We start from the raw sequence: 26,666 nt of genomic DNA, 5'->3' as shown, positions 1-26,666 counted from the left end.
GAGGTTGAGGGGGGACCTGATTGAGGTCTACAACATTATGAGAGGTATGGACAGGGTGGATAGCAACAAACTTTTTCCAAGAGTGGGGGTGTCAATTAGAAGGGGTCACGATATCAAGGTGAGAGGGGGAAAATTCAAGGGAGATGTGTGTGGAAAGTTTTTTTACGCAGAGGGTGGTGGGTGCCTGGAACACTTTGCTAGCGGAGGTGGTAGAGGTGGGCACGATAGCATCATTTAAGATGCATCTGGACAGATGTATGAACGGGCGGGGAACAGAGGGAAGTAGATCCTTGGAAAATAGAAGACAGGTTTAGATAAAGGATCTGGATCGGTGCAGGCTGAGAGGGCCGAAGGGCCTGTTCCTGTGCCGTAATTTTCTTTGTTCTTTGTTCTATTAAGTCACCTAGCCACACCGAGGCGCTAGGTGGCATTGCCAGTCTTGATTTAAAAGGATTTGCCTCCGAGCAACTAGCAAGGCAAATGCCAGGGTATCCGCCCCAGCTCCTCCTCCCATTTAGCCTTCACCCCCTCCACCAAGACCAGATCCTCTCCCAAAATCCATCCACAGATTCCAGACTACTCCCTCTTCCGACCCCGCACAGAAAAAAAGTCCTTTCCAATAAGGTTGAAGGCGGCGCCACCGGAAATGCGCATCAAACAAAATTTTGAATCTGGTGATACCTAAACACGTCCGAGCTCAAGAGCCCATCTTTCTCTTACAGCTCCTCCAGGCTGGCAAACCGTCCCTCCAATAATAAATCCCTTACTCTGTCCAGTCCCTTCCTCTTCCACCCCCCCAATGTGGCATCCAACTTTGCGGGCTCGAACAAGTGGTTCATACAAATAGAAACCCACCTGGACGCTGACCCCAGCTTTAAATGCTGCTGGAGCTGCCTCCATATTTTTAAAGTGGAATCGTCAACACCTCCGCGTTGGCAGCCAGTAGCAAAACATCACATTTGGCAGCGCATGCCCCCCACCCCCCGCCAACGGTCTATCCCTCTGTACGACCCCCCTCCCTCCAAATCCTCGGGTGTTTTCCCTGCCCATATGAAACCAGATATAAGCTGCTTAACCCCCGAAAAAAGAGTTGGGTAGGAATACCGGTAGGCAGAATTCAAAACAAAAATCTTGGCAAGTTGTTGACGGATTGTACCCGGCCTGCCAAGAGCAGTGGAAGGCTGTCCCACCTTTGTAGGTCTGCCTTGGTCCTCCCCACTAGGTTGGTGCAATTTACAGAGCCGCGCCCAATACGGAGCTACCTGGACCCCCAAATACCGAAAGCTAGTCTCTGCCAGGTGGAAAGGCAAACCTCTCAAACTGGCTCACCTCCCAGAAGGGCTGATCACAAAATACACACTCTTTCGTAAATTTAACTTGTATCCCAAGGAGGAGCCAAAACTCTTCAATATCCCCAACATGCCCCCCATAACTGGCCCCGGGTACCTCACATATAGCAGAAGATCATCCATATACAAGGACACCCCACCTCTAACAATTCCTCTGCACTTATTTGAGGCCATCAGGGCAACCGCCATTGACTCAATCTCCAATACAAACAAGAGGGAAGACATAGGGCACCCTTGTCTCATGCCCAATGTAGCCAAAACAGCCCCAAATTCATAGTGCTGGTTCGCACGCTGGCCGAAGGAGCTGTGTATCCACGACACAAACCCAGGATCCAACCCAAACTTATCCAAGACTGCGAAAAGTTACCTCCACTCAACCCTGCTGAACACTTTTCTGCATCTAGCAACCTGATGATCTCCGGTTCCAGCCCAGCTGCTGGGATAAGAACCACATTGACCAGTTGCCTCATGTTGGTTGACAACTTTTGGCCTTTCGCAAATCCCGCCTGGTCCTCCCCAACTACCTCCGGGAGACAAGGTTCTAACCACAACAGCAGGATCTTGGCCAAAAGCTTTGCGTTACACTGAGCAGTGAAATTGGGCAGAAAACCCATACTCCGTGGAATCCTTAACCTTTTTCAGGAGAAGGGAGATGGATGCCTGCCCCAACATCTCAGGGAGACCCCCCCCCCACTCCAGGGAATTATTATACGCCCTTATCAATAACGGAACCAACTGATCAGCAAACTTCTTTAAAAATTCTACCGGGAACCCTTGCCTTCCCATCTGCATCTTTCCTAGGATTGTTCAGACCTCCTCTAATCCCAGAGGCGACTCCAGCTTCTCCTGCAATTCCTCCCTTGCCTTGGCAAACTCCAGACCCTCTAAAAACTCTGCCATTCCCCGCTCATCACCTGTGACTGACCTACAAAGCCACTTGTAAAAGACTCTTAATGCCCCACTCACCTTGTCTGGGGCAGAGACCAGCCTACCCTGAAATCCCTAACCTTAACAACCTCCCTAGCAGCCTCCAGCTGTCTTAACTGGTGAGCCATGAGAGACTGGCCTTCTCCCCATACTCATACACCACCTCCTTCAACCCCCTCAGCTGACACACTGCCTTCTAAGCTTTACATGTGTTTCTGAATTCGACAACTCAGTTAAGCTCAATAATTTGTTGAGCATGGGAAACCAGAGACCCAATATTACTTTGTCTCTTTTGTGTACAAGTACCATTTTACCTTTCATTGCGTCTTCAAAGGAACATGGCTGTACAGGAATTTCTTTCTTCACACTGACATCTGATGAATTTGCTGAAGCACAAAGACAATACACACTGAAATTTTCAAAAATTAACATTTTGTCCTGTTTTCCCTTGTCAAACATTTTAACCATTCATCGACATGAGTTAGTTCTCTAGAAGACAACAGAAACAAGGGTCAGTTTGATAAAATTATTGTATGGCATTGTTAAAAGCCACAAGCGTAGGGCAGCATGGTGGTGCAGTGGTTATCACTGAGCCTATGGCGCTGAGGACCTGGGTTCGAATCCCGGCCCTGGGTCACTGTCTGTGTGGAGTTTGCACATTCTCCCTGTGTCTGCGTGGGTTTCACTCCCACAATCCAAAGGTGTGCAGGGTAGGTGGATTGGCCATGCTAAAATTGCCCCTTAATTGGAAAAAAACAAATAATTGGGTACTCTAAATTTATTTTTTAAAAAGCCACAAGCGCAAGACTTTTCTGAACCTGAAACAGCAACCCACTCAAGAGCAGGAAAACAGCTCTGCAGACGGCTGAAAGTGGAGGCCCAGCAAAAAAACCTGTGACCTAAGGAACAGGTGGAGAAAGTGCAGGAGATCCAGCAGATAACTAACATGCATGGTGCAAGATGTTTCTTTAGTAGAATCAAGACCACCTACGGCCCAAACATGATGACCCACCCCACTGCTGGCCAAGAACAGAGATGCTCATCAAGAATAGAGAGGTAGTCAGTGACCACTAGAAGGAGCACTTTGAAGACCTCCTTAACAGAGTCTCTGTCTTCAACGCGAGTGTCCTTGACTCCATCCTGCAGCACGCTACCCACCACCATTTCAGCACAACCCCAACCCTGCATGAATTAGAAAAAGAGATCAGACAGCTGAAGAACAACAAGGCATCAGGGAAAGATGCAGTCCCTGTCAAAGAACCAAAACATTGTGGAGCAACACTATCTCAGAGATATGTAATTGTGAGCATCTTCAAGAAAGGTGACAAGTCCGACTGCAATAACTACAGAGGAATTGCCCTGCTGTCTGCCACAGGGAAGATAATGACAAAGAGTCTTTTTAAATCACTTTCTCCCTGTGGCTAGAGCTCCTCCCAGAGCCATAATGCAGATTCCACCCACTATGTGGCTCAACGGTTATGATCTTCACCACACAGCAACTACAAGACAAATGCAGGGAACAGCACCAACTCTTGTACATGGCCTTCTTTGACGTCACAACCGCAAGGGGTATGGAGGGTCCTCCTCCGTTTCAGCTACCCCCAAATGTTTGTCACCATCCTCCTCCATCTGCTCCACGATGACATGCAAGCCATGATGCTGACCGTCAGATCAACCACAGACCCAATTCATGTTCGGACTGGGGTCAAGTCAGTCAAAGTTGTCATCGCACCAACATTCTTCTCGATCTTCCTTGCTGCAATGCTCCATCTTACTTTCCGCAAGTTGCTCACTAGCAGAGCCGAGCTACAGAAAAAAAACAGGAATCTGTTGAAACTCCACCGCCTGCATGCCACATCCTAGGTCAACCCATCTTCTTTCATATTCAGTCGAAGCTTCCGTCGGCACACAGTTGGAGACTGAGCTCTAAGCCATTGTCAACACCTTCACCAAAGTGTATGAGAGCATGGCCCTTACACTAAACACCCAGAAGATAAAGGTCCTCTACAAATCTGCCCCAACACACAGCACTGCCCCCTGGTTACGAAAATCCATGATGAGGCCTTGGACAATGTGGACTACTTTCCATAGCTTGGGAACTTACTGGCACACGGGCAGACATTGATGACAAGGTTCAACACCACCTTCAGTTTGCCAAAGCAGCCTTTGCTCACCGGAGGAAGAGAATGTTTGAAGACCTGGACCTCGGACTCGGCACCAAGCTCACGGTCCACAGAGCAGTAGTGATACCTGCCCTCCTCTGTGGCTCAGAGATATGTAAAGCAGACACTTAAAGCCTTGGAGAAGTACCACCAGTGTTACCTTCACAGATTCTGCAAATCCATTAGCAGGATAGGTACAGCAATGTCAGTATTCTCACTCAGGCCAACATCCCCAGCAACAAAGCTTTGACCATGCTTGACCAGCTCTGTTGGGCAGGCCACATCGTCCACATGTCAGACATGAGATTTACTGTAACAAGTGCTCTACTTGAAGCAAGCATCAACTACACTCGATCAGCTCTGCTGGGCAGGCCACATCATCCACATGTCAGACATGTGACTCCTGAAACAAGTGCTCTAATCAAAGCTTCAACACGGCAAATGAGCTTCAGGAGATCAGAGGAAACACTTCAAGGACATCCTCAAAACTTCCCTGACAAAGTGCCACATCCCGACCGACACCTGGGAATCCCAGACCATCCGAAGAGTAGGAAAATCATCTGGCAGGAGCTGTGGACCTTGGATTTCATCGCTGAGAGCAAGCCGATGCCAGGTATCAACAACAAAAGGAACATGTGGCAACCTGAGCATCCATCCACCTCAAGTCACCTGCAAACTCATTTTTTAGGTGGAAGCAAGTCATCCTCAACTCTGAGGGGCCACCTGAGAGTGGAGGATTTTAGGGTTGACTAGGCATTAGGTCACATTGCAACTCCTGGTGGCTGGAGGTTGAGAGGTTGGCAGTAAAGCACTGACCAAGAAGGACTGCCTTGGTGAGTTCTTTCAGGCTATCAATGTTACTTTTCTTGTGGCATTAATTTTGTTGCCTCCGTTTTTTGAGGACAGGCTGATGGAGATGGTATATCGGCTAAGGCAATGATCGGTCCAGCAGTCTTCAACGGTGCGACTAAATCAGTAGCCTTCCACTTGAGACACTTCTAACAAAATCCAGCAATTTAGTGCTAGTACTGATCCAGGATCCCCAAACTGTGTGAAAGATTGATAGATTCAATCTGTTAAAGTCCATGATATATTCTTCCATGGAATGATCATCTGTTTTCTGAAATGCATCAAAGACTGATTGTGCCTCATTAGCATTTAACAGATCATCTTTCTTGCAAATTTCATTCAATAACTCTAAAGGTGGTCCAAATCTTCATCACAACAAACTGATAAGCATCCATCTCACAAAATATGTTAATTCTGATTTCCTTCACAAAAAGCAGCAATCCAAAACCACATCTTGTTTCCTCTGTGGAAGGGCAGTAATCAGTGTTCACATTTTCGCTTCATTCTTCCATAGGCCATATGGTTTATTTTTCAAGAATATTGAAGATAATCATTCCCCAAAAATTTACATTTGCCTTCTAACATTTTTGCCATTTTGCACAATAGTCATGAGGATTGTTTTCGGTCTGAATCTTCTTTTCGTTTCCAATCTTGACCTTTCGGCAACAATTCTCTGCGACCATTTTATAATCAAAAGCTAGTTGGTGAAGGATAGAACCAAACTCAATCTTTATACACTTTTATATGCATTTATTAGCACAAGCAGCACTACCTAACCCAACAACCATAGTTTTGTTTGTTGTCGCTATATAGCAGTTAATATTAATGTTGCTATAATTTTATTATGCCAACAAACTTCTACCACCAGATTTTCCCAACCGGCAGCATTTCAAGGGCTGACTAGAGGTCAGCCTTGAACAGCAGCTTTCAGCAAAGCTACTACTTGATTAACAGACGTCAAATATATTCCTGCTGGCAAGCATTTGTCAGGGTTTTGCGCTTCCAGTTCAAAAATTTAAATAGACAACGATACAAAAACATGGTATTGACCTTCACTAACCTGGATCAGGAGTGAAAGTAAAAGGCTGTACTTCATGTGACCTTCCAGCATTGGTAACAACATATATTCCAACTGCAACTGGGGTTGTGATATGTGGATTGTGATATGGGGGTACTTTAACAATAAGATGATTCTGTGAAAAGAAGATAGGAAAACAAAATAACACCTGTGATGAATGCAGGCCAGATAAATAATCTCAAATCCTTAAAAAAAATGTGTAAACAAATTAAGTATTTGTCTATTTAGAGATAACTCGATGCAAAGGGGAGCAAGAATTACACCTGAGCATTCCTGTTTTTAGGATTTTCAGACAGTTTAGTGAAGAGATGAAAAAGGAGGATCACAAGATTGGTAGAAGGAACAATTACAGCTGTGAACAAAAATGGTATGCGAGAAGAATCATCCAACTAAGCCATACAGATTGAATTGAAGAACAGCAAAGGGCCAATCACACTACTGGAAGTGTACTATAGACCTCCAAATAGGGCTGGTGAGGAGGAGCAGGCCATGTAAGCACGAGATCTCCACATTCCAGCAGAGTTGAAGATCATATTTAGTTTGGTTGAATAAAAAAATAAGAACTTCCTACACTTGAGCGTCATTGTTGGGGGAACGTTGGTGTAATATGTTTAAAATATTATTGAACTAATCTTATCAAATATTACATCCATGGGACATTGAACTTCTTGTACAATTCCACTGGGTAGCCGTGGAGCTAACAATTACAATTAAGATTTCAGAAGGATTTTGGACGGCCAAGAGTGAAGGAGTTTTCTTTTTTCTCCCATGTGTACAAAGTATATTCTCAGATCGACTTTTTAAAATCCTGAGCAGGGCATTACTGGCGGGGGTGGTTTGATACAGAGTATTCGGCGATCGCTGTGTCGGATCATGCCCCACATTGGAGTGGATTTACGGGTGAGTAAGGAGAGAGGGCAGCGCCCGCTATGGAGGTTGGATGTGGGACTATTAGCAGATGAGGGGGGTGCGGGCGGGTGAGCAAGTCCATCCAGAACTATTTGGAAATAAATGATAGGAGGGGGAAGTCTCGGCAGCAACGGTGTGGGAAGCTCTGAAGGCAGTGGTTAGGGGGGAGTTAATCTCGGTACGGCCCATAGAGAAAAGATGGAACGAGCAAAGGTGGATAGGCTGGTTGGGGAGATACTCCAGGTGGATAGGAGATATTTGGAGGCTACAGAGGCGGGGTTACTGAAGGAGCGGCGGAGGCTACAGATGGAGTTTGGGCTGTTATCTACAGGGAAGGCGGTGGAGTAATTGAGGAAGGCAAGGGGGGGGCAGTATACGAGTATGGGGAGAAGGCCAGTAGGAAGCTAGCACATCAGCTGAGTAAAAGGGAGGCGGCCAGGGAGACAGGGAGTGTAAAGGACAGAAGTGGGAACGCAGTCTTGGACCCAGTAGGGGTGAATGGGGTGTTTATGGATTTTTATAGCATGCTAGATGAGTCGGGAACTCCCGGCTGGGTTGGAAGGGATGAGGCAGTACCTGGGTCAGTTGAAGTTCCCAAAGGTGGAGGAAGGACTGGTGGAAGGGTTGGGGGCCCCAATTGAAATTGAGGAAATAATGGAGGGGCTGGAGGCCATGTAGTCGAGTAAAGCCCCGGGACCGGATGGCTACCCAGTGGAATTTTACGAGAAGTTCTTGGAGATGTTGGGCCCGCTGCTGGTGAAAACATCTAATGAGGCAAGGGAGCGGGGTGTCCTTCCCCCAACAATGTTGCAGGCCTCGATCTCATTGATTCTGAAGCGGGAGAAGGACCCTGAGTTATGGGGGTCATACAGGCCAATCTCCCTATTGAATGTGGACACCAAACTGCTGGCTAAAATTTAGGCCACAAGGATAGTGGACTGTGTTCCATAGGCGATAGGAGAAGACCAGACGGGGTTTGTGAAGTGCAGGCAACTTACGGCCAATGTTAGAAGGCTCCTAAACGTTATCATGATGCCCTGGGGGGGGGGCGGCGTTGGAGAGAGAGATGTAGGTGGTGGTTGCGATGGACGCGGAGAAGGCCTTTGACCGGGTCGAGTGGGCTTCATCGATTGAGGCAGATGCTATATCAGGCACCCATGGAAAGCGTGCGAACGTATCGGCTGATGTTGGGCTATTTTAAGCTGCACCGGTGGACAAGGCAAGGATGTCCCATCACCCCGCAAGAGCCACTGGTGATGGCGTTAATAGCTTCTAGGAACTGGAACGGGCTGGTCCGGGGGAGGGTGGAACACCCTCTCGCTTTACGCGGACGACCTGCTCCTGTATATTTCTGACCCATTCGGGGGGATGGGGGAAGATTATGTGGATCCTAGGGGAATTTGGTTGGTTTTCGGGGTATAAATTGAATATGGGGAAAAGTGAGAGATGTTCACGATCCAGTCGAGGGGGCAGGAAAGGAGACTGCGAGAGCTGCCGTTGAGAGTGGTGGGAAGATGCTTTCGCTATCTGGGAATCCAGGTGGCACGGAAATGGGAGACGTTGCACAAGCTAAACTTGTCCCGCTTGTAGAGCAAATGACGGAGGACTCTTTAGGAGATGGGACATGCTCCCACTGTCACTGGCGGCGAGGGTACAGACATGAAAATGGGTTGCCACTGCTGAACTTTTGTAACTAATAAGCATCGGTTCACACCGGGAAGGCTGGATGGAGGGTCTCGGAGATGGCAGAAAGCAGGGATCAAGAGGATGGGAGATTTATTTCTAGATGGGTGCTCCCCCTGTTTGAAGGATTTGGAGGAGAAATTTGAACTGCCAGCCGGGTTTAGGTATCTGCAGGTACGGAATTTTTTGAGAAGGCAGGTGTCGACCGTTCCTCTCCAGCCGCCACCGGGGATACAGGACAGGGTAGTTTCCAGAACAGGGGTGGGAGAGGTGAAGATATCGGATATCTACAAAGAACTTATGGAGTCGGAGGAAACTCAGATAGAGGAGCTAAAGGGCAAGTGGGTGTCATAATATCCACTCATGTATATAATGAGATGCAGACAGGCAGTGATTGACACACAGTATAACCAATGAACACACACGAAACATAACAACCAATCACCAGACAGGACACCACCACTATAAAGCACACAGGGCATTAAGACTCTCTCTCTCTCTCTACAGGACACAGCTACTGAGATAGTAAGTGTGCACAAGCCAGTGAGCACTATCACCATCAGGTAGAGTGTTAGTCTGGTCAAGCCAGTAGGAGGTTATCAGTTAGATTGATAGAGTGTCAACTCACAGCAGACTATGTACAGCAATCAGGAAGTTCAATAAAACAGTGTTGGACCATCTCCTGTATCAGAAGCCTGTGTCTAGTTTCACTGCCTCCAGTTGCAGTCAACGTTGAACCAACTTACTTAACACATCATGGTACCAGAGTGCTATTAATCCGAACGAACCTACCTCGAGTGCATCTGCAACGACCAGCAAGCAGCCATCCAGCAGCATGGAAAGGATCCAGCCTCCTTCGCAACTTCGGATCTCCGGCAACCTCGGCGCCTCTGGAAAGTCTTCAAACCAAAGTTCCTCCTGTACATCGAGGATTCCGACCTCGAGGCAGCATCGGATGCCAGAAAGATCACACTGTTCCTGTCGACTGCGGGGGATCACGCCATCCACATCTATAACTCGCTTACGTGTGCCGATGGTGAAGACAAGACAAAGTTCAAGACAGTTCTGCTGAAATTCGATAGCCACTGCGACATTGAGGTGAATGAGAACTTTGAACGGTACATCTTCCAACAGAGGCTTCAGGGTAAGGATGAACCTTTTCAGTCCTTCTTGACCCATCTCCGCATCCTAGCGTAGTCATGTAATTATGACTCGACGACTGATTCCATGATCCGGGATCAGATCGCTTTTGGGGTCCAGTCCGACTCCCTGCGGGAGCAGCTCCTCAAAATCAAACAGTTGGCCCTCTCCGTCACCATCGAAACGTGCGTTGTCCATGAGCATGCCAGAAATCGCCACTCCCGCATCAGGGCGGCAGAAACTGCAAAACAGGTCTCCCACGAGTCAGAAAGGGTGCAGGCCATAGCGAAAATGCAAGACCTGAGCATCGAGGAGAGTGGCCACTTTGCGCCCTTTTCTCGGGTCCCCATGCGCGCCATGACCGGGTGGACGATGAGGCCGAAGACCCTGATGTGCATGCGCGGACGTCGGCCGATCGCACGGAGCATGCGCGATGGCACACAGAACGTGCTGACGTCAGTGTCATGACGTGTTCGAATTGTGGCTCCGCCCATTTAAAGCGGCAATGTCCAGCCAAAGGCAGGCGATATCAACAGTGTGGAGAGCCTGGCCACTACGTGGCCTTCTGCAGGTCCGCTCCACCGAACAATAGCCAGCGATCCCAGCTGCAGCGCAGACGTGTCCGCTGCATACAACAAGGCATGCAGGATTCTGAGCCAGACAGCCCAATGACCCCGATGCTGACTGCCTCGAGTCTCGGGTGGGCATCATCACCACACGCGAGTTGGTCTCTTCCGTGCCTGCCAACCGCCTTTCGATCCTCAGTGTGGATCCTGACGACGAGTGGTGTGCCGTCATCACGGTCAACCAGTCTCGCATCCAATTTAAATTGGACACTGGCGCGTCTGTGAACCTCATATCACAGTCGGACCTCGACAGCATCCGACACCAACTTAGCATTCTTCACCAGCCTGCCAGCTCCTTGACTACAATGGTAATGCCATAGCTGCCAGTGGGTCGTGTCAGCTAGGTGTCTCCCACAAGGAAATCAAGGCGACGTTGAGATTCGAGATCAGCCGGCCTGACAAGGCATCCCGGCTCGGTGCTCACGCATGCAAACTCCTAAATCTGGTACAGCGAGTTCATGCCATGTCCTCGACACCGGCGACGGCCTCGCCCAATACGAATCTCCAGGCTGAGATAAACGACATTCTCACATAATACCACAGTGTGTTTGATGGGATGGGCACGCGACAAGATATTGCTCAAGCCGAATGCCACCTCAGTCATCCATGCACCACGCCGGGTGCCGGCTCCTCTCAAGGATCGTCTGAAAACGCAGCAACGAGAGCTCCAAGACCAGGGCATCATCTCAAAGGTCACGGAACCCACAGACTGGGTCAGCTCCATGGTCTGCGTCAAGAAACCCTCTGGCGAACTCCGCATTTGCATTGATCCCAAAGATCTGAATCGCAACATCATGCGAGAGCATTACCCGATCCTGAAGCGTGAAGCAATGACCTGTGAGATGGCTCACGCCAAATTCTTTACCAAGCTGGACGCCTCCCGTGGCTTCTGGTAAATTTAGCTGGACGAGTCCAGTCGGAAGCTGTGCACTTTTAACACTCCGTTCAGCAGGTATTGCTATAACCGCATGCCTTTTGGTTTCATATCAGCTTCCGAAGTATTTCATCGCATAATGGAGCAAATGATGGAGGGCATCGAGGGGGTGCGAGTTTATGTGGACGACGTGATCATCTGGTCCACGACGCCAGAGGATCACATTGCTCGTCTCAAACAGGTTTTCCAGAGGATTCATGAAAATGGCCTCCAGCTCAACAGGGCCAAATGTTTGTTTGGGAGGTCTGCTATCAAGTTTTTAGGTGACCACATTTCACAGCAAGGTGTGCAACCTGACGCCAACAAGGTGCTGGCAATCAATACCATGAAGACACCAGAGGACAAAAAGACAGTCCTCCGCTTCCTCGGGATGGTAAATTTTCTCAGAAAATTCATTCCCAACATGGCATCCCACATCACGGCCCTCCGGCATCTCGTTAAAAAGTCGACAGTGTTCCAGTGGCTTCCCGCACATCAAGCGGAGTGGCTTGAGCTGAAGGCGAAGCTACCACAGCCCCAGTACTGGCGTTCTTTGACCCAACCAAGGATACCAAGATATCCACAGATGCAAGCCAGGACGGCATTGGGGCGGTGCTCCTCCAGTGAGACAATTCCTCGTCCTGGGCTCCAGTGGCATATGCCTCCAGGGCCATGACTCCGACCGAACAATGGTAGTCCCAGATCGAAAAGGAGTGTTTGGTCTCCTGACAGGAATAGTCAAGTTTCATGACTACGTATACGGTCTGCCGAAGTTCACGGTGGAAACAGACCACAGGCCTTTTGTCCACATAATCCAGAAGGATTTAAATGACATGACACCTCGGCTGCAGCGAATTCTTCTTCGTCTCCACCGGTATGACTTTGAACTCGTCTATACACCGGGCAAGGTGCTGATCGTCGCGGATGCCCTATCCCGATCCATCACCATGCCGTGTGAACCGGGCGACTTCATTTGCCACATCGAGGCACAGGTGCAGGTGTGTGCCAGCAACCTCCCAGCCACTGATGAACAAGTTGTACAGATATGCGAAGAAACTGCCAAAGATCCTCTCCTGCAGCGTGTGATGCAACACCTTGCCCATGGCTGGCAAAAGGGGCAGTGCCCCCAGTTCTTCAACGTTAAGGACGAGTTAACGATTGTCGAGGGGATCCTTCTTAAACGAGATAGAATCGTCATTCCCCAAAGCATGCAAACCATGGTGCTCAGACAGATTCATGAGGGTCACCTCAGGGTTGCCAAATGTCGACGCAGAGCTCAGCAGGCAGTCTACTGGCCTGGCATCAGCCAGGACATTGCCAACACGGTCCTCAACTGCACAACATGCCAGAAGTTTCAACCAGCTCAGCCCAAGGAAACACTGCAACAGCACGAGATCGTGACTTCTCGGTGGTCCAAGGTGGGGATAGACCACTTTCACGCAAATGGGCGTGATTACGTGCTCTTGGTCGACTACTTCTCCAGCTACCCGGAAGTGGTGAAACTGTCGGACCTCACGTCGAAGTCAGTGATTAAAGCCTGCAAAGAGGCGTTTGCCAGGCACGGCATACCACTCACAGTAATGTGTGACAACGGCCCATGTTTCTACAGCCAAGAGTGGTCCGACTTTGCACGATCCTACCACTTCAGTCACATCACATCCAGTCCCCATTACCCGCAATCAAAGGGGAAGGCCGAAAAAGGGGTCCATATTGTCAAGCGGTTGCTGTACAAGGCTGCAGACTCAGCCTCGGACTTAAAATTGGCGCTGTTGGCATACAGGGCAATCCCTTTGTCGACTGGTTTGTTTTCGGCGCAGCTGCTCATGAACCGTAACCTAAGGACGACTGTTCCAGCCATCCATGTTCCAGACCTTGACCACCTCACGGTGCTGCAGAAAGTGTAGCGATCCAGGGACCAGCAGAAGATCACGTATGATGCTCATGCCAAGGATCTACCTGCGCTGGCTCCAGACGATGTTGTTCGCGTCCAGTTGCCTGAGGGAGGTGGGTCAGCCACAGCTATTGTCGTCAGGCAGGCTGCCCCCAGATCTTTCGTTGTCCAAATGGCTCATGGCTCCATTCTACGGCGCAACAGGAGGGCCCTACGAAAGGTTCCCTGCCCACCGCTTGGCCGCACTTCTCCGCATGTCATCATGCTTCCTCCGGACATCTCGCAACACGAGGCCACTGATCTGGCAGCGATCCCGCCTCTCCATGAGGCCACTGACATGGCAGCAATCCCGCCAGTCCAAGTACCGGCGTCCCCCCCTCCACCTCTGAGGCGATCGACAAGAATTTGTCACCCGCCACAAAGACTGAATCTACAGACTTAAATCTTGTAAATTTTGTTCAGTTTGCTCTGTATTTGCTCTGGAAGGTGTAGACACCTTCCCATGTACATATATTCATTCACTCACCACTTGTATATAATCATGCATGTATATATATCGCCTCGTTACAAAATTTACTTCAAAAAGGGGAGATGTCATAATATCCACTCATGTATATAATGAGATGCAGACAGGCAGTGATTGACACACAGGATAACCAATGAACACACACGAAACATAACAACCAATCACCAGACAGGACACCACCACTATAAGGCACACAGGGCATTAAGACTCTCTCTCTCTCTCTACAGGACACAGCTACTGAGATAGTAAGAGTGCACAAGCCTGTGAGCACTATCACCATCAGGTAGAGTGTTAGTCTGGTCAAGCCAGTAGGAGGTTATCAGTTAGATTGATAGAGTGTCAACTCACAGCAGACTATGTACAGCAATCAGGAAGTTCAATAAAACAGTGTTGGACCATCTCCTGTGTCAGAAGCCTGTTTCAAGTTTCACTGCATCCAGTTGCAGTCAACGTTGAACCAACTTACTTAACACATTAGTGGGAAGATAAGCTAGGGGGAGAGATGGAGGCGGGTTTGTGGGCGGATGCCTTAGGCAGGGTTAACACATGCTCATGTGCCAGGCTCAGTCTGATACAATTTAAGGTAGTCCACCGGGCACACATGACGGTGGCCCGGATGAGCAAGTTTTTTTGGGATAGAGGACAGATGTGCGAGGGAGGGCCAGAAAATGATGTCCACATGTTTTGGGCATGCTCAAAGTTTAAGAGGATTTTGACAAGGTTTCGCAGATTTCATGTCCACGGTACTTAAAACAAGGGTGGTGCCATGACCAGAGGTGGCGACCTTTGGAGTGTCGGAAAAGCCGGGAGTCCAGGGGGCGAGAGAGGCTGACGTTTTGGCCTCTGCCTCTCTGGTAGCCTGGAGATGGATACTGTTAATGTGGAGGGACTTGAAGCCCCCAAAATCAGAGACCTGGGTTAGCAACATGGCTGGGTTTCTCAGTCTTGAGAAAATAAAGTTCGCCCTAAGAGGGTCAATGTTTGGGTTCGTCTGGAGTGGCAGCAGTTTGTCAACTTTTTCGGGGGAAATTAAATGTCAGCAAAGGCAGAAATCTAGGGGGGAGAGGGTTAGGCTATTGTTTCTGTGTTGGGGGTGTAAGGAACGTGTCAGGGCTAGAAATGTCTTGTATACTATGTTCATGTTATTATTATAAAAACTATAAATTCCCTAATAAAATGTTTTTAAAAAAAAGATTTCAGAAGGATTGTGTGGACCAGAGAAGTGAAGGCAATAAAAGATAATTTGACATTCCAGTGATTGTTCAGACTCTGTGCAGCTGCATCAGCTATATTTACTGTTGGGGTACTGCAGGGCAGGAGAGACAAATGTCACCTTTACTTTTTAAAGTCCAAATTTGACATTATTTCTTTGTCTGATGAGGAACTATAGGCACCATCTTATTTGGTCTCAGGAGGCAACTGTTGGGAGAACCCAAGAGGCCTGTGCCATTCTAACCTGAAGATGGTAGTGTGAAGAAATAAAACAATGATATATATTGTTCATGATGACAGTTAGGCAGAAGATATTGAAAAGATACAATGGGAATAGGTATGACAAGAAAGTATTAAGGAAACAATTGTGATAGAGAGTGTAAATTTACTCTACATAAAAAATGCTTTAAGAGTGTCTAAACTCACCTGATGGAAAAGTTCCATGTCAATTTCAGCTTCTGCTTTCCAAGGACTATTCTCATCTAGTCAAGATCAGAACATTTTTTAGAAATTAATAAACATGCTATCAATGGCTTGTTTTGCAGACATGTTGCTTCTGTAACACAGGTTTTGATCAGAAACAAATCAAATAAATTTTCTTAAAATTACCCTGTGGATTATAATGCAAACACAGTGGGCCATAACTTCCTTGGAGTGGCAATCAGTAGCAAATCAGAAGCGCCCATTATAGCCCAACCTACCTGACTCAAGGCAGTAAGACTGAAGAAGGGCTGGTGATCAGTGGCTCCAGTAACGAAATGTAACAGGAGCTGAGCAAAGGCGGACACACCCCTTGCTTGAGCTAGGTTGGGCTGTACATGTGGGTTGGGGGGTGGGGTGCCCCGTGCGAGGTTCAGTCTGGGTGTTTAAAATAATTCAGCTGAAGTAGAAATGCTTTTTTCCCCTTCTAACACTTTCAGAGTGACTATTGTGTAAAACTGGAAGAGCTACCTGAAGTTAGCAGATTAAATCGCTTTATTGGATGGTCCCCAGACCAGCACAATTGTCATGGGGAAGTTAACCCTTCTGGACAATTTCCAGGTAAACCCTTATGTGGGAACTTTCAAGAGGGAATCCCTAACGCATCTTTGGGGTACCCCCCAAATGCGGCCTGGGGATCCTGGAGTTTATTGCCCAATGAGATAGAACTCAACAGCAGTCTTATTCTCGGGAAAGTGAATACTGCCCAAGAAATCCAACATATCCAATATTTAAAAAAAAAAATTTTTTTTAAGAGTACCTAATTCATTTTATCCAATAAAGGGGCAATTTAGCGTGGCCAATCATAGATTATCATAGAATTTACAGTGCAGGAGGAGGCCATTCAGCCCATCGAGTCTGCACCGGCTCTTGGAAAGAGCACCCTACCCAAGGTCAACACCTCCACCCTATCCCCATAACCCAGTAACCCCACCCAACACTAAGGGCAATTTTGGACACTAAGGGCAATTTATCATGGCCAATCCACCTAGCCTGCACATTTTTTGGATTGTGGGGGCAAAACCACGCAAACACGGGGAGAAAGTGCAAACTCCACAGGACAGTGACCCAGAGCCGGGACCGAACTTGGGACCTCGGCGCCGTGAGGCTGCAGGGCTAACCCACTGCACCACCGTGCTGCCCACATATCCAATATTGGCAAATTAAAATAAGAAACACCAAGCAGCCCAAATGGCTGTGGAAGTTTACTCGTGTCCAATGAGTAGTTTTGTCATTGGTTGCGTAGGTCCCAAGTTTAATCTCTTGTCTCTGCTGAGCTAATTTATTTTGGTTGAAATGGCAGAGTGGATGACAAGATGAAATTCCTGCTCATGTTTGCTCTTCCGTGAGCCTTACATGAATTGTGCACGCGTACATGTCAGATGACAAACAGAAACGAGATCAGCACCCCACAGTTAAATGGTCTCTTGATATTCCAAGTCAAGGTTCATACATGAATCATGACATTTGGTGAATCAATGTTTTCAACAAAGAGGGGATAAAATTGCTTCAGAAAAATTAGTGTGAAAATAATCTAAGTAACATAAGAAATATAATTATTTTAACCACTAGGACTTTTGAAAGTCTCAAATATAACATGAATAATGTCCAGATTTTTTTCCATGTGAGTTTATCTCTTGTTTGATTACCTTGAGTCCAGAACACGAAGTTCAACAGTTTTAGACTGCAATCTCTTTTCCCCTATTTTGTCTCATTCTCTTCACAAGTTTCAGTCCTAACCTTGTCTTTCTTGTTTTTGTTTTCCAGCGGCAGCTTTTCATTATTCTGCCATTAACAACCCATCTGGACCCACCCTTTGCTTCTTTACTAGTCCCATAACCACTATTTCCACCAATTATTTTATTAATATCTCCCATCCTATTTGCCGTCTGCTGTTTTCCACCCTCCTCTATTCCACCTCTTTAAAAGCTATCACATTTCTAACTTTTCCCAGTTGTGATGAAAGATCATGGGCGAGATTCTCCGACCCCCCGCGGGTCGGAGAATCGCCTGGGGCTGGCGTGAATCCCGCCCCCGCCGGTTGCCAAATTCTCCGGCACCGGAGATTCGGCGGGGGCGGGAATCGCGCCGCGCCGGCTGGCGGGCCCCCCCCCCCCCCCGCGAATCTCCGGCCCGGATGGACCGAAGTCCCGCTGCTAGGATGCCTGTCCCGCCGGCGTGGATTGAACCACCTACCTTACCAGCAGGACAAGGCGGCGCGGGCGGGCTCCAGGGTCCTGGGGCGGGGCGGGGCGATCTGGCCCCGGGGGGTGGCCCCACGGTGGCCTGGCCCGCCGGGGCCCACCGATCCGCGGGCGGGCCTGTGCCGTGGGGGCACTCTTTTCCTTCCGCCTTCGCCATGGTCTCCACCAAGGCGGACGCGGAAGAGACTCCCTCCACAGCGCATGCGCGAGGATGCCGTGAGCGGCCGCTACTGCTCCCGCGCATGCGCCGCCCGGAGATGTCATTTCCGCGCCAGCTGGCGGGGCACCAAAGGCCTTTTCCGCCAGCTGGCGGGGTGGAAATTAGTCCGGCGCGGGCCTAGCCCCTCAAGGTTGGGACTCGGCCCCCCAAGATGCGGAGGATTCCGCACCTTTGGGGCGGCGCGATGCCCGACTGATTTGCGCCGTTTTGGGCGCCGGTCGGCAGACATCGCGCTGATACCGGAGAATTTCGCCCCATATCTCCACACCATTTTTGTTGAGTATTTCCAGCACTTTACTTTACTTGTATATTACTACAAGATCCTCAGTTCCACTATCAGAGACAGAAATTGCTGAAGTGTGTAGTAAGATGTGAGAGCATCCCCATTCGCTAGCCACAAATGTGGGCTTTAAGAAGGGCAAAAAGAGTTAGGCCCTTCGGACAGGAGGGGGAAAATGTCCGACTGTAACAAGCACCTCCAGGGTTGCAGCTCTTAATTAGCAAATCACTTTCCCCACTGAATGGAGCCTTAATTCTTATAGCTACCTGGAGGCCACTGGGCAGCTGCCACCATTTCAAGGTCGCTCTCCTGACTCTACAATTACTCTGTACACCAGCTGAAAAACCCAGATGGAATTGGAACACTTCCCTTAATTAAGCCGTCAAAGTTCGTAACTAGATCCAGCATCACTCCCATCTCCTGCAGAATCTTGAAGAAGTGGGAACATGTAATTGAGGTGGCTCAATGGAATTTTCTTCCTGTGTGGTGTGGCCTAATGGGATTTTCTTCCTATTTGAGGCCACCTGCCTGCCCCACAGGCTCTTAAAAATTATGTCTGTGTATCAGGTTTCGTAGCTCTTCCTGTTCAGAAGGTCGTGGATTTGAACCTATAGCAGCTCATATTTTAGGCTAGTGCTTCAGTAGCAAATGAGTACTAGATTGTTGGAGATGCCATCCTTCAAAACAAAACATTAAATTTAGGCTGTGTCTCTGTTCCAGTTTTTCAGGACTTTGAAGATCACATGACACTATTTGAAGAAAAAAAAGCATAGTTTGTCCTGTTTCCTTTGTCAACATTTCCTTCTTCAACAAATACCACAAAAAAACATGAACTATTCTGTTCAGAAGTTTCACACCTCGAATGGTTTGTGTGTTTGTCTATGCAGTCCCTGTACCTTTGTAACATCTTATTGCATGCACATAATTGTTTATATGTGATAAGTTGTTATGGAGTTTAATTTGGATAAATGTGAGGTGATGCATTTTGGTAGATCAAATCAGGGCAGGACCTACTCACTTAATGGTAGGGAGTTGGGGAGAGTTACAGAATAAAGACATCTAGGGGTACAGGTTCATAGCTCCTTGAAGGTGGAGTTGCAGGTGGACAGGGTGGTGAAGAAGGCATTCTATTGAATACAGGAGTTGGGACGTCTTGTTGGTTGAAGTTGTACAAGACATTGGTAAGACCACACATGGAATACTGTGTTCAGTTCTGGTCACCCTATTATAGGAAGGATAATGTTAAACTAGAAAGAATTCAGAAGAGATTTATGAGGATGCTACCAGGACTTGATGGTCTGAGTTATAAGGCGAGGCGGGGACTTTTTTCCCTGGAGTGTAGGAGGCTTAGGGGTGATCCTATAAAGGTCTATAAAATAATGAGGAGCATAGAGAAGGTAGATGGTCAACATTTTTTCCCAAAGGTAGAGGAATCTAGAACTAGGGGGCATAGGTTTAAGGTGAGAGGGGAGAGATACAAAAGAGACCAGAGGAGAAATGTTTTCACAGAGATGGTGGTGAGCATCTGGAACAGGCTGCCAGAGGCGGTGGTGGAGGCGGGTACAGTTTTTTCCTTTAAAAAAAGTTGGACAGCTACATGGGCAGGGTGGGTAGAGAGAGATATGGGCTAATTGTGGGCAAGAGGGACTAGCTTAGTGATAGAAACTGGGCATTGACAAGCTGGGCCGAAGGGCCTGTTTCTGTGCTGTAAACATCTATGACTATGAAGGCATAATGTAGGTGTTTTTCTGGAAATGATTAATTAACTATGATGTTAAACACTTCCACCCATCATCTGGATTTAAAGTTAAAATTTTAGTTTGTCCACTTCACATGGAACTGGTACACAAATCTCTTTGAAAACAGAAATCAATATTTTTTCTGAGCAAGAAACATCTTTGAATCCAGTTGAGCAGATACATAGGAATTATCATATAAAAGATGATCAACTCTTCTCCCAGTTAATTGATTATTAGACCCTCTCCATAAATGTGTGAAACCCTTGCTAAAGATTGGTAGTTTATGGAGAAAGTCTACCGGTAACATCAGTGTTATGGGGCAAATAGTAATAAATTGTAGACTGGATTCATTAGTGATTCACTGCTATGAATAAAACAGCGACCAATCTTTATTCTTTTAGGAAACAGATCATTTTAAGTCATCAATATTTGTATTTGTGGGTATAAGAAACAAGATATAGCTTTAAGTAAATTTCATTTTCTGTAAGGGTTAAAACCTCAGTTAGCAATGTTAAACAAAGGTGCCTGCATGTCAGTGGGTTTTAGTTTCATTTCAAACTGTGCCTGCATAGGGTTTATAAACACAAGCAGGTTAAAGAAAGACTTGGCTGTTGCTTAGCAGCCAGGGGCCCACACGGGAAAGTAAGCACTCGTAGTTCAGTTTGGAACCATGTACCTGTGAAGAAGCTCTCATGGAAAATTACAGAGGGGGGCAGGACAGTGGAGTGAAGGGCAGAAAGCAGGTCCTAGACGATAAAGAACTTATAATTTTAGAAACCAGAGAATGAAAGAAGTTCCAGGAAGACTGAAGTGAAACAGTCAGAGACCTGGAATCTGAAAAAGGTACTGTTCACTGAAGTTAAAGACAGGGACAGAGAAAGGCTCCCAATTAAAGACAAGAGTTGAAAGGTGTAGACCTTGTGAAGTTGGCTAGTGAGTCGTCTGTTATCTGAAGTAATCCTAACGTTGGTGATTACTGTTTCAGAGGCTGTATTAAGGTATGTTCTGTTAGCATGGCTGGGTAACTGCGAGGCGGTGTGGAATCTTGAATGCAAGGTAAAGCAATGCTCAAAAGGAGAGATTGAAATCCTGGAAGTTGATCCTTGGTGAACGCATCAAAGAGAAAGTGTTGTTTGGGAGAAGATTCTGAGACATGTTTTTTTGAGAGTGGAGTTTGGAAACACTTGTGTGGAAATCAGAGTTCTGGTGAGACCTGTTGGCTCACAGTGTGATAAGCCTTTTGGTGTGGGATTTGATGAGAAACCCACAGAAGTTGTATTGGGCGGTGCCTGCTACTTGGTTTCAGAGTGGGTGTGACTGACCAGTCAGCTTATTGGTTTACATGGTCTGTGTACTTACTGAGAACATTAAAATTTAAGATATTTTCTAAGTTGTGTTATCGTTAAAATCTGTGTACATCAGTGAAGATAGAGGGCGTGATTCTCCCCCCCAAAATTAAGTTAATTTGTGGCGGGTTTTCAGGGAGTTTCCCGTCAGCTCTGCCGGTGGGTTCCCCACCACTATTCCAATGACACTTGGTCACTTTTTTTGGGCCCTGTGGAGTTTTACACCGGTTTAGCCCCACTTAGAATTTTTTTTAAGCACTGGGAAGCTGAAATCAGAGATTGGGTCGCCGTTTTGAAAGGGTGCCCCGATCTCTAAGTGACCTTGTGGGTCCCCCATACCCCCTACCCATGGGCAATGTCACGCCCACACACATGGACACTATCCCACACCCCATGCGAGGACACCCCACTATGAAGTTCCTGGGGGTCGCCCCTATTCAGGCCCCTCAAGCGCCCTGACAGCACCACCTCCTTCCAAGACCCCCACCCATCACCCCTCCTGCCTCCCATAAGTCCCTATTTATTTGCCCTGCACTCCCCCATCATCCAATTCCTCCCTCCACCCTCATTTTATGGACATGGCCCCCCTCACCCCCTAGCAGTGTTACCCTGGCACTCAGGCACCCTTGCATCGCCATCCTGGCACCCAGGCAGAGCCCCTGCTGGTTTGGCAGTACCATCCAGCCACCTTGGCAGCAGCAGGGTGACAATGCCAAGGTGCCCGCATTACAGGGAGAGGGTCAGGGAACCACCCGGCACTTACCCTGACCACCCAGGGCTCTCCGATGGCCCGGGAGACCCCCCCCCACCCCAGGTGCCGTTCCACCTGGTCCACGTTTGAGTGACTAGCACTGATCGGCACCCGGTTACAGCCTCCCTGGGGATGCCGTGAGTAGTTTGTAAGTAGGTTTATGACCTACTTCTGGGAGCGCCGTTTGGTCACGCCCATTTGGGGTGAAGTTCTGATTCTGATGTTTTGTGGGACTTCAGAGAATCCCACGAGGCGCGGAGTCTGTCTGAAGGCTCGCTAGAAGCCTCTCCCGGCCTTCTCCGGCCGCGCTGTGCTCTCGCTTCTGATGTTAAAAGTTACTTGGCAGTCCTGTGACTCAGTCCATCCATGTCTCTGAACAAAAACATAAAAATTATAGGATGGGATTTTCAGTCAGCCAACGGCAGAAATCGCGATTGGGCAGAGAATCGGTTCCGACGCCAAAATCGTTGTGGGCGGCGATTTCACACCAAATCGCAATTCTCCGTCGCCTCGACAGTGGCATCAATGCATTCCAGAACATTGGCATAAAATTAGTGGGCCTGACCTCGTATTCTCCGGGGCCTCCTTGATTCTCCACCTTCATTGGGGCGAATTCCCGATGGCAAAATTCACTTGTGCTTTTAAATATCGTGAAACCAGCGCAGTGGCTGATGAGGGAGAGAGAGGAGGTAGGACACAGTCCGCCAGTGCCGCGGTCTGCAAGGCAGTCATCTTGCTGTGCATCCCATTGACCATCCACCTTGGCCTTGGTTCTGCAGAGTGACACTGGCCGTATGAGTGCCCACACCCACCCTCTGCCATCGCCATCGCCATCGCCACCCCCCCCCCCCCCAAAACACCCCAACCTGGCCGCCACCCACCAGCAGGGCATCAGACAGCCGTTCCAGGGCAATGCCCACAGTAACCCAGGAGTGAGGGCATGAGAGGAGGGGGATGGGAAAACATGTAGGGGCAGAGTCTGCAAGGCCAAACAGGGGCACCATGTAGCCCGTTGGACCTGTTTAAGCATGAGGGTATGCACCATGCTAACATGTAGGCCTTTCACCCCTGCAGCCGAGGGACATTAGAATTCAACCAGCAATGGTGGTCTTCTTGCTGGGCAGCGCAGCCCTGGGGGATGCCCTGTGGCTGTACGAGCTGGAGCTGCTCGAGGAGGAGGAAGAAGCTGCAGCCACAGTGCATGCAGCAGCGGTGCGTGCAGCAGCGGAACAGGAGGCAGACGCTGAAGATGGAGAAGCAGACGCTGAAGATGGAGAGCCAGCTGCCCAACAGGCCGAGGAGGTGCAAAGGAGGCGCCGCATATACCGGCAATGCCTGCCATTAGAGGACCTGCCGGACCGGGCATGCCAAAGACTACGGCCCAGCAGGAGGACAGTGTGACATATCTGCAAAATCTGGTGCACCTGACACCATGGGGGAGAGGGGGAGGACATCCGCTCCTGGTGGCCTCCAAGGTGATGGCCACCCAGAAAGTTAATGCCACGGGGTCCTTGAAGGCACTGAGTGTGGACCTGTCCGAGATCTCACAGAGCTAGGTGCACAGGTGCAACTGCGCCATCACGGAGGCCTTATATGCCCAATCGGCACAATATATCCAATTCAATGTGGACCAAGCCCACCAGGATTCCAGGGCAGTGGGGTTCATTGCCATGCCCCGGGTCCAGGGGGTGATATGTGACCATCAACGTGCATCATGAACAACTGCGCCCAATACCCGGGCAATGAGCACCACAACTTCATCCTGGCACGATTCACGGCTGGGGGGTTGGTTTCTGGGCAACAAATGTTATTCACTGAGGTCATGACTGATGACGCTTATCCGAAGGCCACAGACCGACGTGGAGACCTGCTAGAACGACAGCCATTCGCCGACCAGGGGCATGTACGAGCAGTGCTTCGGCATCCTGAAGATGCGGTTCAGGTGCCTGGACCGCTCTGGAGGGGCTCTCCAGTGATGCTAAGAGGTCGCTTGCATTGTGGTGGCCTGCTGCGTCCAACACAACATCATGGAACAGAGAAGCGATGTGCTGGAGGAGGCGGATGAATGCCTCGTCCGACGAGGACGATGCAGGGGAGGGGGAGGATGGGCACGACATATGTCCCAGGCAGGCATGGGAGTCCACACGACGTGTGCGCCAGGACCAACGCGAATGGGACGCTCTGATCGCCTCCAGGTTCACTGACTGGTTGGGGTGGGGGGTGGGGGAAGAAGAGAGAGAGAGCGAGAAAAAGAAAGAGAGAGAGCGTGAAAACTGGCCAGAGGGTATCTCCCCCCTGCCCCCAGGCAACCCCCTCCGTGATACATACCTGCTGCACTACGGGGGTATGGGCTCTGGGTTGGCAATAACAGCGGGTCTGGTCCATGGAATGGAGGATGACGACAACTGTTCTGGGATACGCTCTGGTGCTCTGCATCATTTGACAATGACGGACTCTTGATCATGGTAGCACTTCCCACCGTCCACCTGGGTGATCCCTGCATGCGAGATGGTCATTCCATCACACGGTACCATCGAATCCCTGGGGTGGTGGGGACCAATCTACAACGGCCGCCATTCTCCCCCCATTTTTGGCCAGCCCAGACCAGCCCACACCTCACACCCATCTGACAGAGTACCGAGGCAGCTTGTAACAGTCCGAACAGGTGTTTAATATGAACAAATATATACAATGCTTAAAAAATAAATTTTAGCGTATCCAATTTTTTTTTTTACAATTAAGGGGCAATTTAGCGTGGCCGATCCACCTACCCTGCACAAACAAATATATACATATATGTGCCCTAGCCCCAATCACTATACTGTGCCCTGCACCCGTGCCAACTCAACTGGTGTCTAAATTTCTGGTCTTACGAGCCCCAACGCTATGCCTAGGTGGATCCCCAGACAGTACTTCAGGAGTAGAGGCAGCCTGCTGTGATTCCCGCCCTGTGACTTGGCGGCCATCTTCTGGGGAAATTGGGCCCGGCTGCTGTTCAGGTGTCATGGTGCCGCCCTGTTCAGCCCGCTGCCCACCAGGAGGGCTAGGGACAGGAGGAGGGGAGTCTGAGATGCTGTGGTGTCCCGGCACCACCCCTGCGGAGTCACCGGCACGAGTCCCATCGCCTCCTCTTCCCCCAGGGTGCCATGCAGTCCCTGGGCTACTCCATGGGACAGGATGTGAGTGGAGTTATTCCCTGAGGAATCCCCGCCACCTGCCGCTTTCTGTCCTGAAAACCCGCTCTGGTCTCGACCAGTGTCTGCATGCTCATGGCCATGGAGCACAGGGGATGGGACTGTGCCACATCATACTGTGACTGTTACACCACTTTCTGGGTCTGTGCCACAGCAGCGTGACGTGCCATCTCCCTCTGGGACTGCGCCTCGTCAGCCAGCACCTGGGCAATGCTGCCAACATTCTCTTTTTTTTATTATAAATACTTTATTGAAAATTTTTGGTCAACCAACACAGTACATTGTGCATCCTTTACACAATATTATAACAACACTAATAGCAATGACCTATTTTATAAACAAAAAATGAATAAATAATAAATAACAAAAATGAAAACTAACCCTAATTGGCAACTGCCTTATCACAAGTAACACTCTCCAAAAATATAATTTAACAGTCCAATATATAATAATCTGTAGCAACGACCTATACATATTATACAGTATATATTAACAACCCTGAGAGTCCTTCTGGTTCCTCCTCTCCCCCCCCCCCCCCCACCTCCTCCCCCCCCCTCGCCTCCCCCCCCTCGCCCCCCCCCCTCGCCCCCTCCCCCTCCCCCCTCCTCCTCCCCTCCTCCCCCCCTCCCCCTCCCCCCTCCTCCTCCCCCTCCCCCTCCCCTCCCCCCCCTCCTCCTCCCCCCCCACTCGCCCCCTCCCCCCCCCCCCCCCCCCCCCCCCCCCCCCCCCGATCCTGGGCTGCTGCTGCTGCCTTCTTTTTTCCATTCCATCTATCTTTCTGCGAGGTATTCGACGAACGGTTGCCACCGCCTGGTGAACCCTTGAGCCGACCCCCTTAGGACGAACTTAATCCGCTCTAGCTTTATAAACCCCGCCATGTCATTTATCCAGGTCTCCACCCCCGGGGGCTTGGCTTCTTTCCACATTAGCAATATCCTGCGCCGGGCTACTAGGGACGCAAAGGCCAAAACATCGGCCTCTCTCGCCTCCTGCACTCCCGGCTCTTGTGCAACCCCAAATATAGCCAACCCCCAGCTTGGTTCGACCCGGAACCCCACTACTTTTGAAAGCACCTTTGTCACCCCCATCCAAAACCCCTGTAGTGCCGGGCATGACCAAAACATATGGGTATGATTCGCTGGGCTTCTCGAGCACCTCGCACACCTATCCTCCACCCCAAAAAATTT

General features: G+C 49.2%; 1 protein-coding gene across 2 annotated transcripts in view; it reads right to left on the bottom strand.

Moving 5' to 3' along the window:
- nfat5b (nuclear factor of activated T cells 5b) overlaps positions 1-26,666 on the bottom strand; it is a 373,902-nt gene that overhangs the window by 93,123 nt on the left and 254,113 nt on the right. For both annotated transcript variants that reach the window (XM_072517959.1, XM_072517958.1), the window contains 3 exons: positions 15,692-15,747; positions 6,348-6,480; positions 2,591-2,662 (listed from right to left, as the gene is read on the bottom strand). In XM_072517959.1, the coding sequence (XP_072374060.1) occupies positions 2,591-2,662; positions 6,348-6,480; positions 15,692-15,747 (261 nt within the window). The remainder of the gene's footprint in view (positions 1-2,590; positions 2,663-6,347; positions 6,481-15,691; positions 15,748-26,666) is intronic.

This window comes from Scyliorhinus torazame, chromosome 10 (genome assembly GCF_047496885.1).
Source record: "Scyliorhinus torazame isolate Kashiwa2021f chromosome 10, sScyTor2.1, whole genome shotgun sequence".
NCBI lineage: Eukaryota > Metazoa > Chordata > Chondrichthyes > Carcharhiniformes > Scyliorhinidae > Scyliorhinus > Scyliorhinus torazame.
This window is presented reverse-complemented; position numbering and strand designations above follow the sequence as displayed.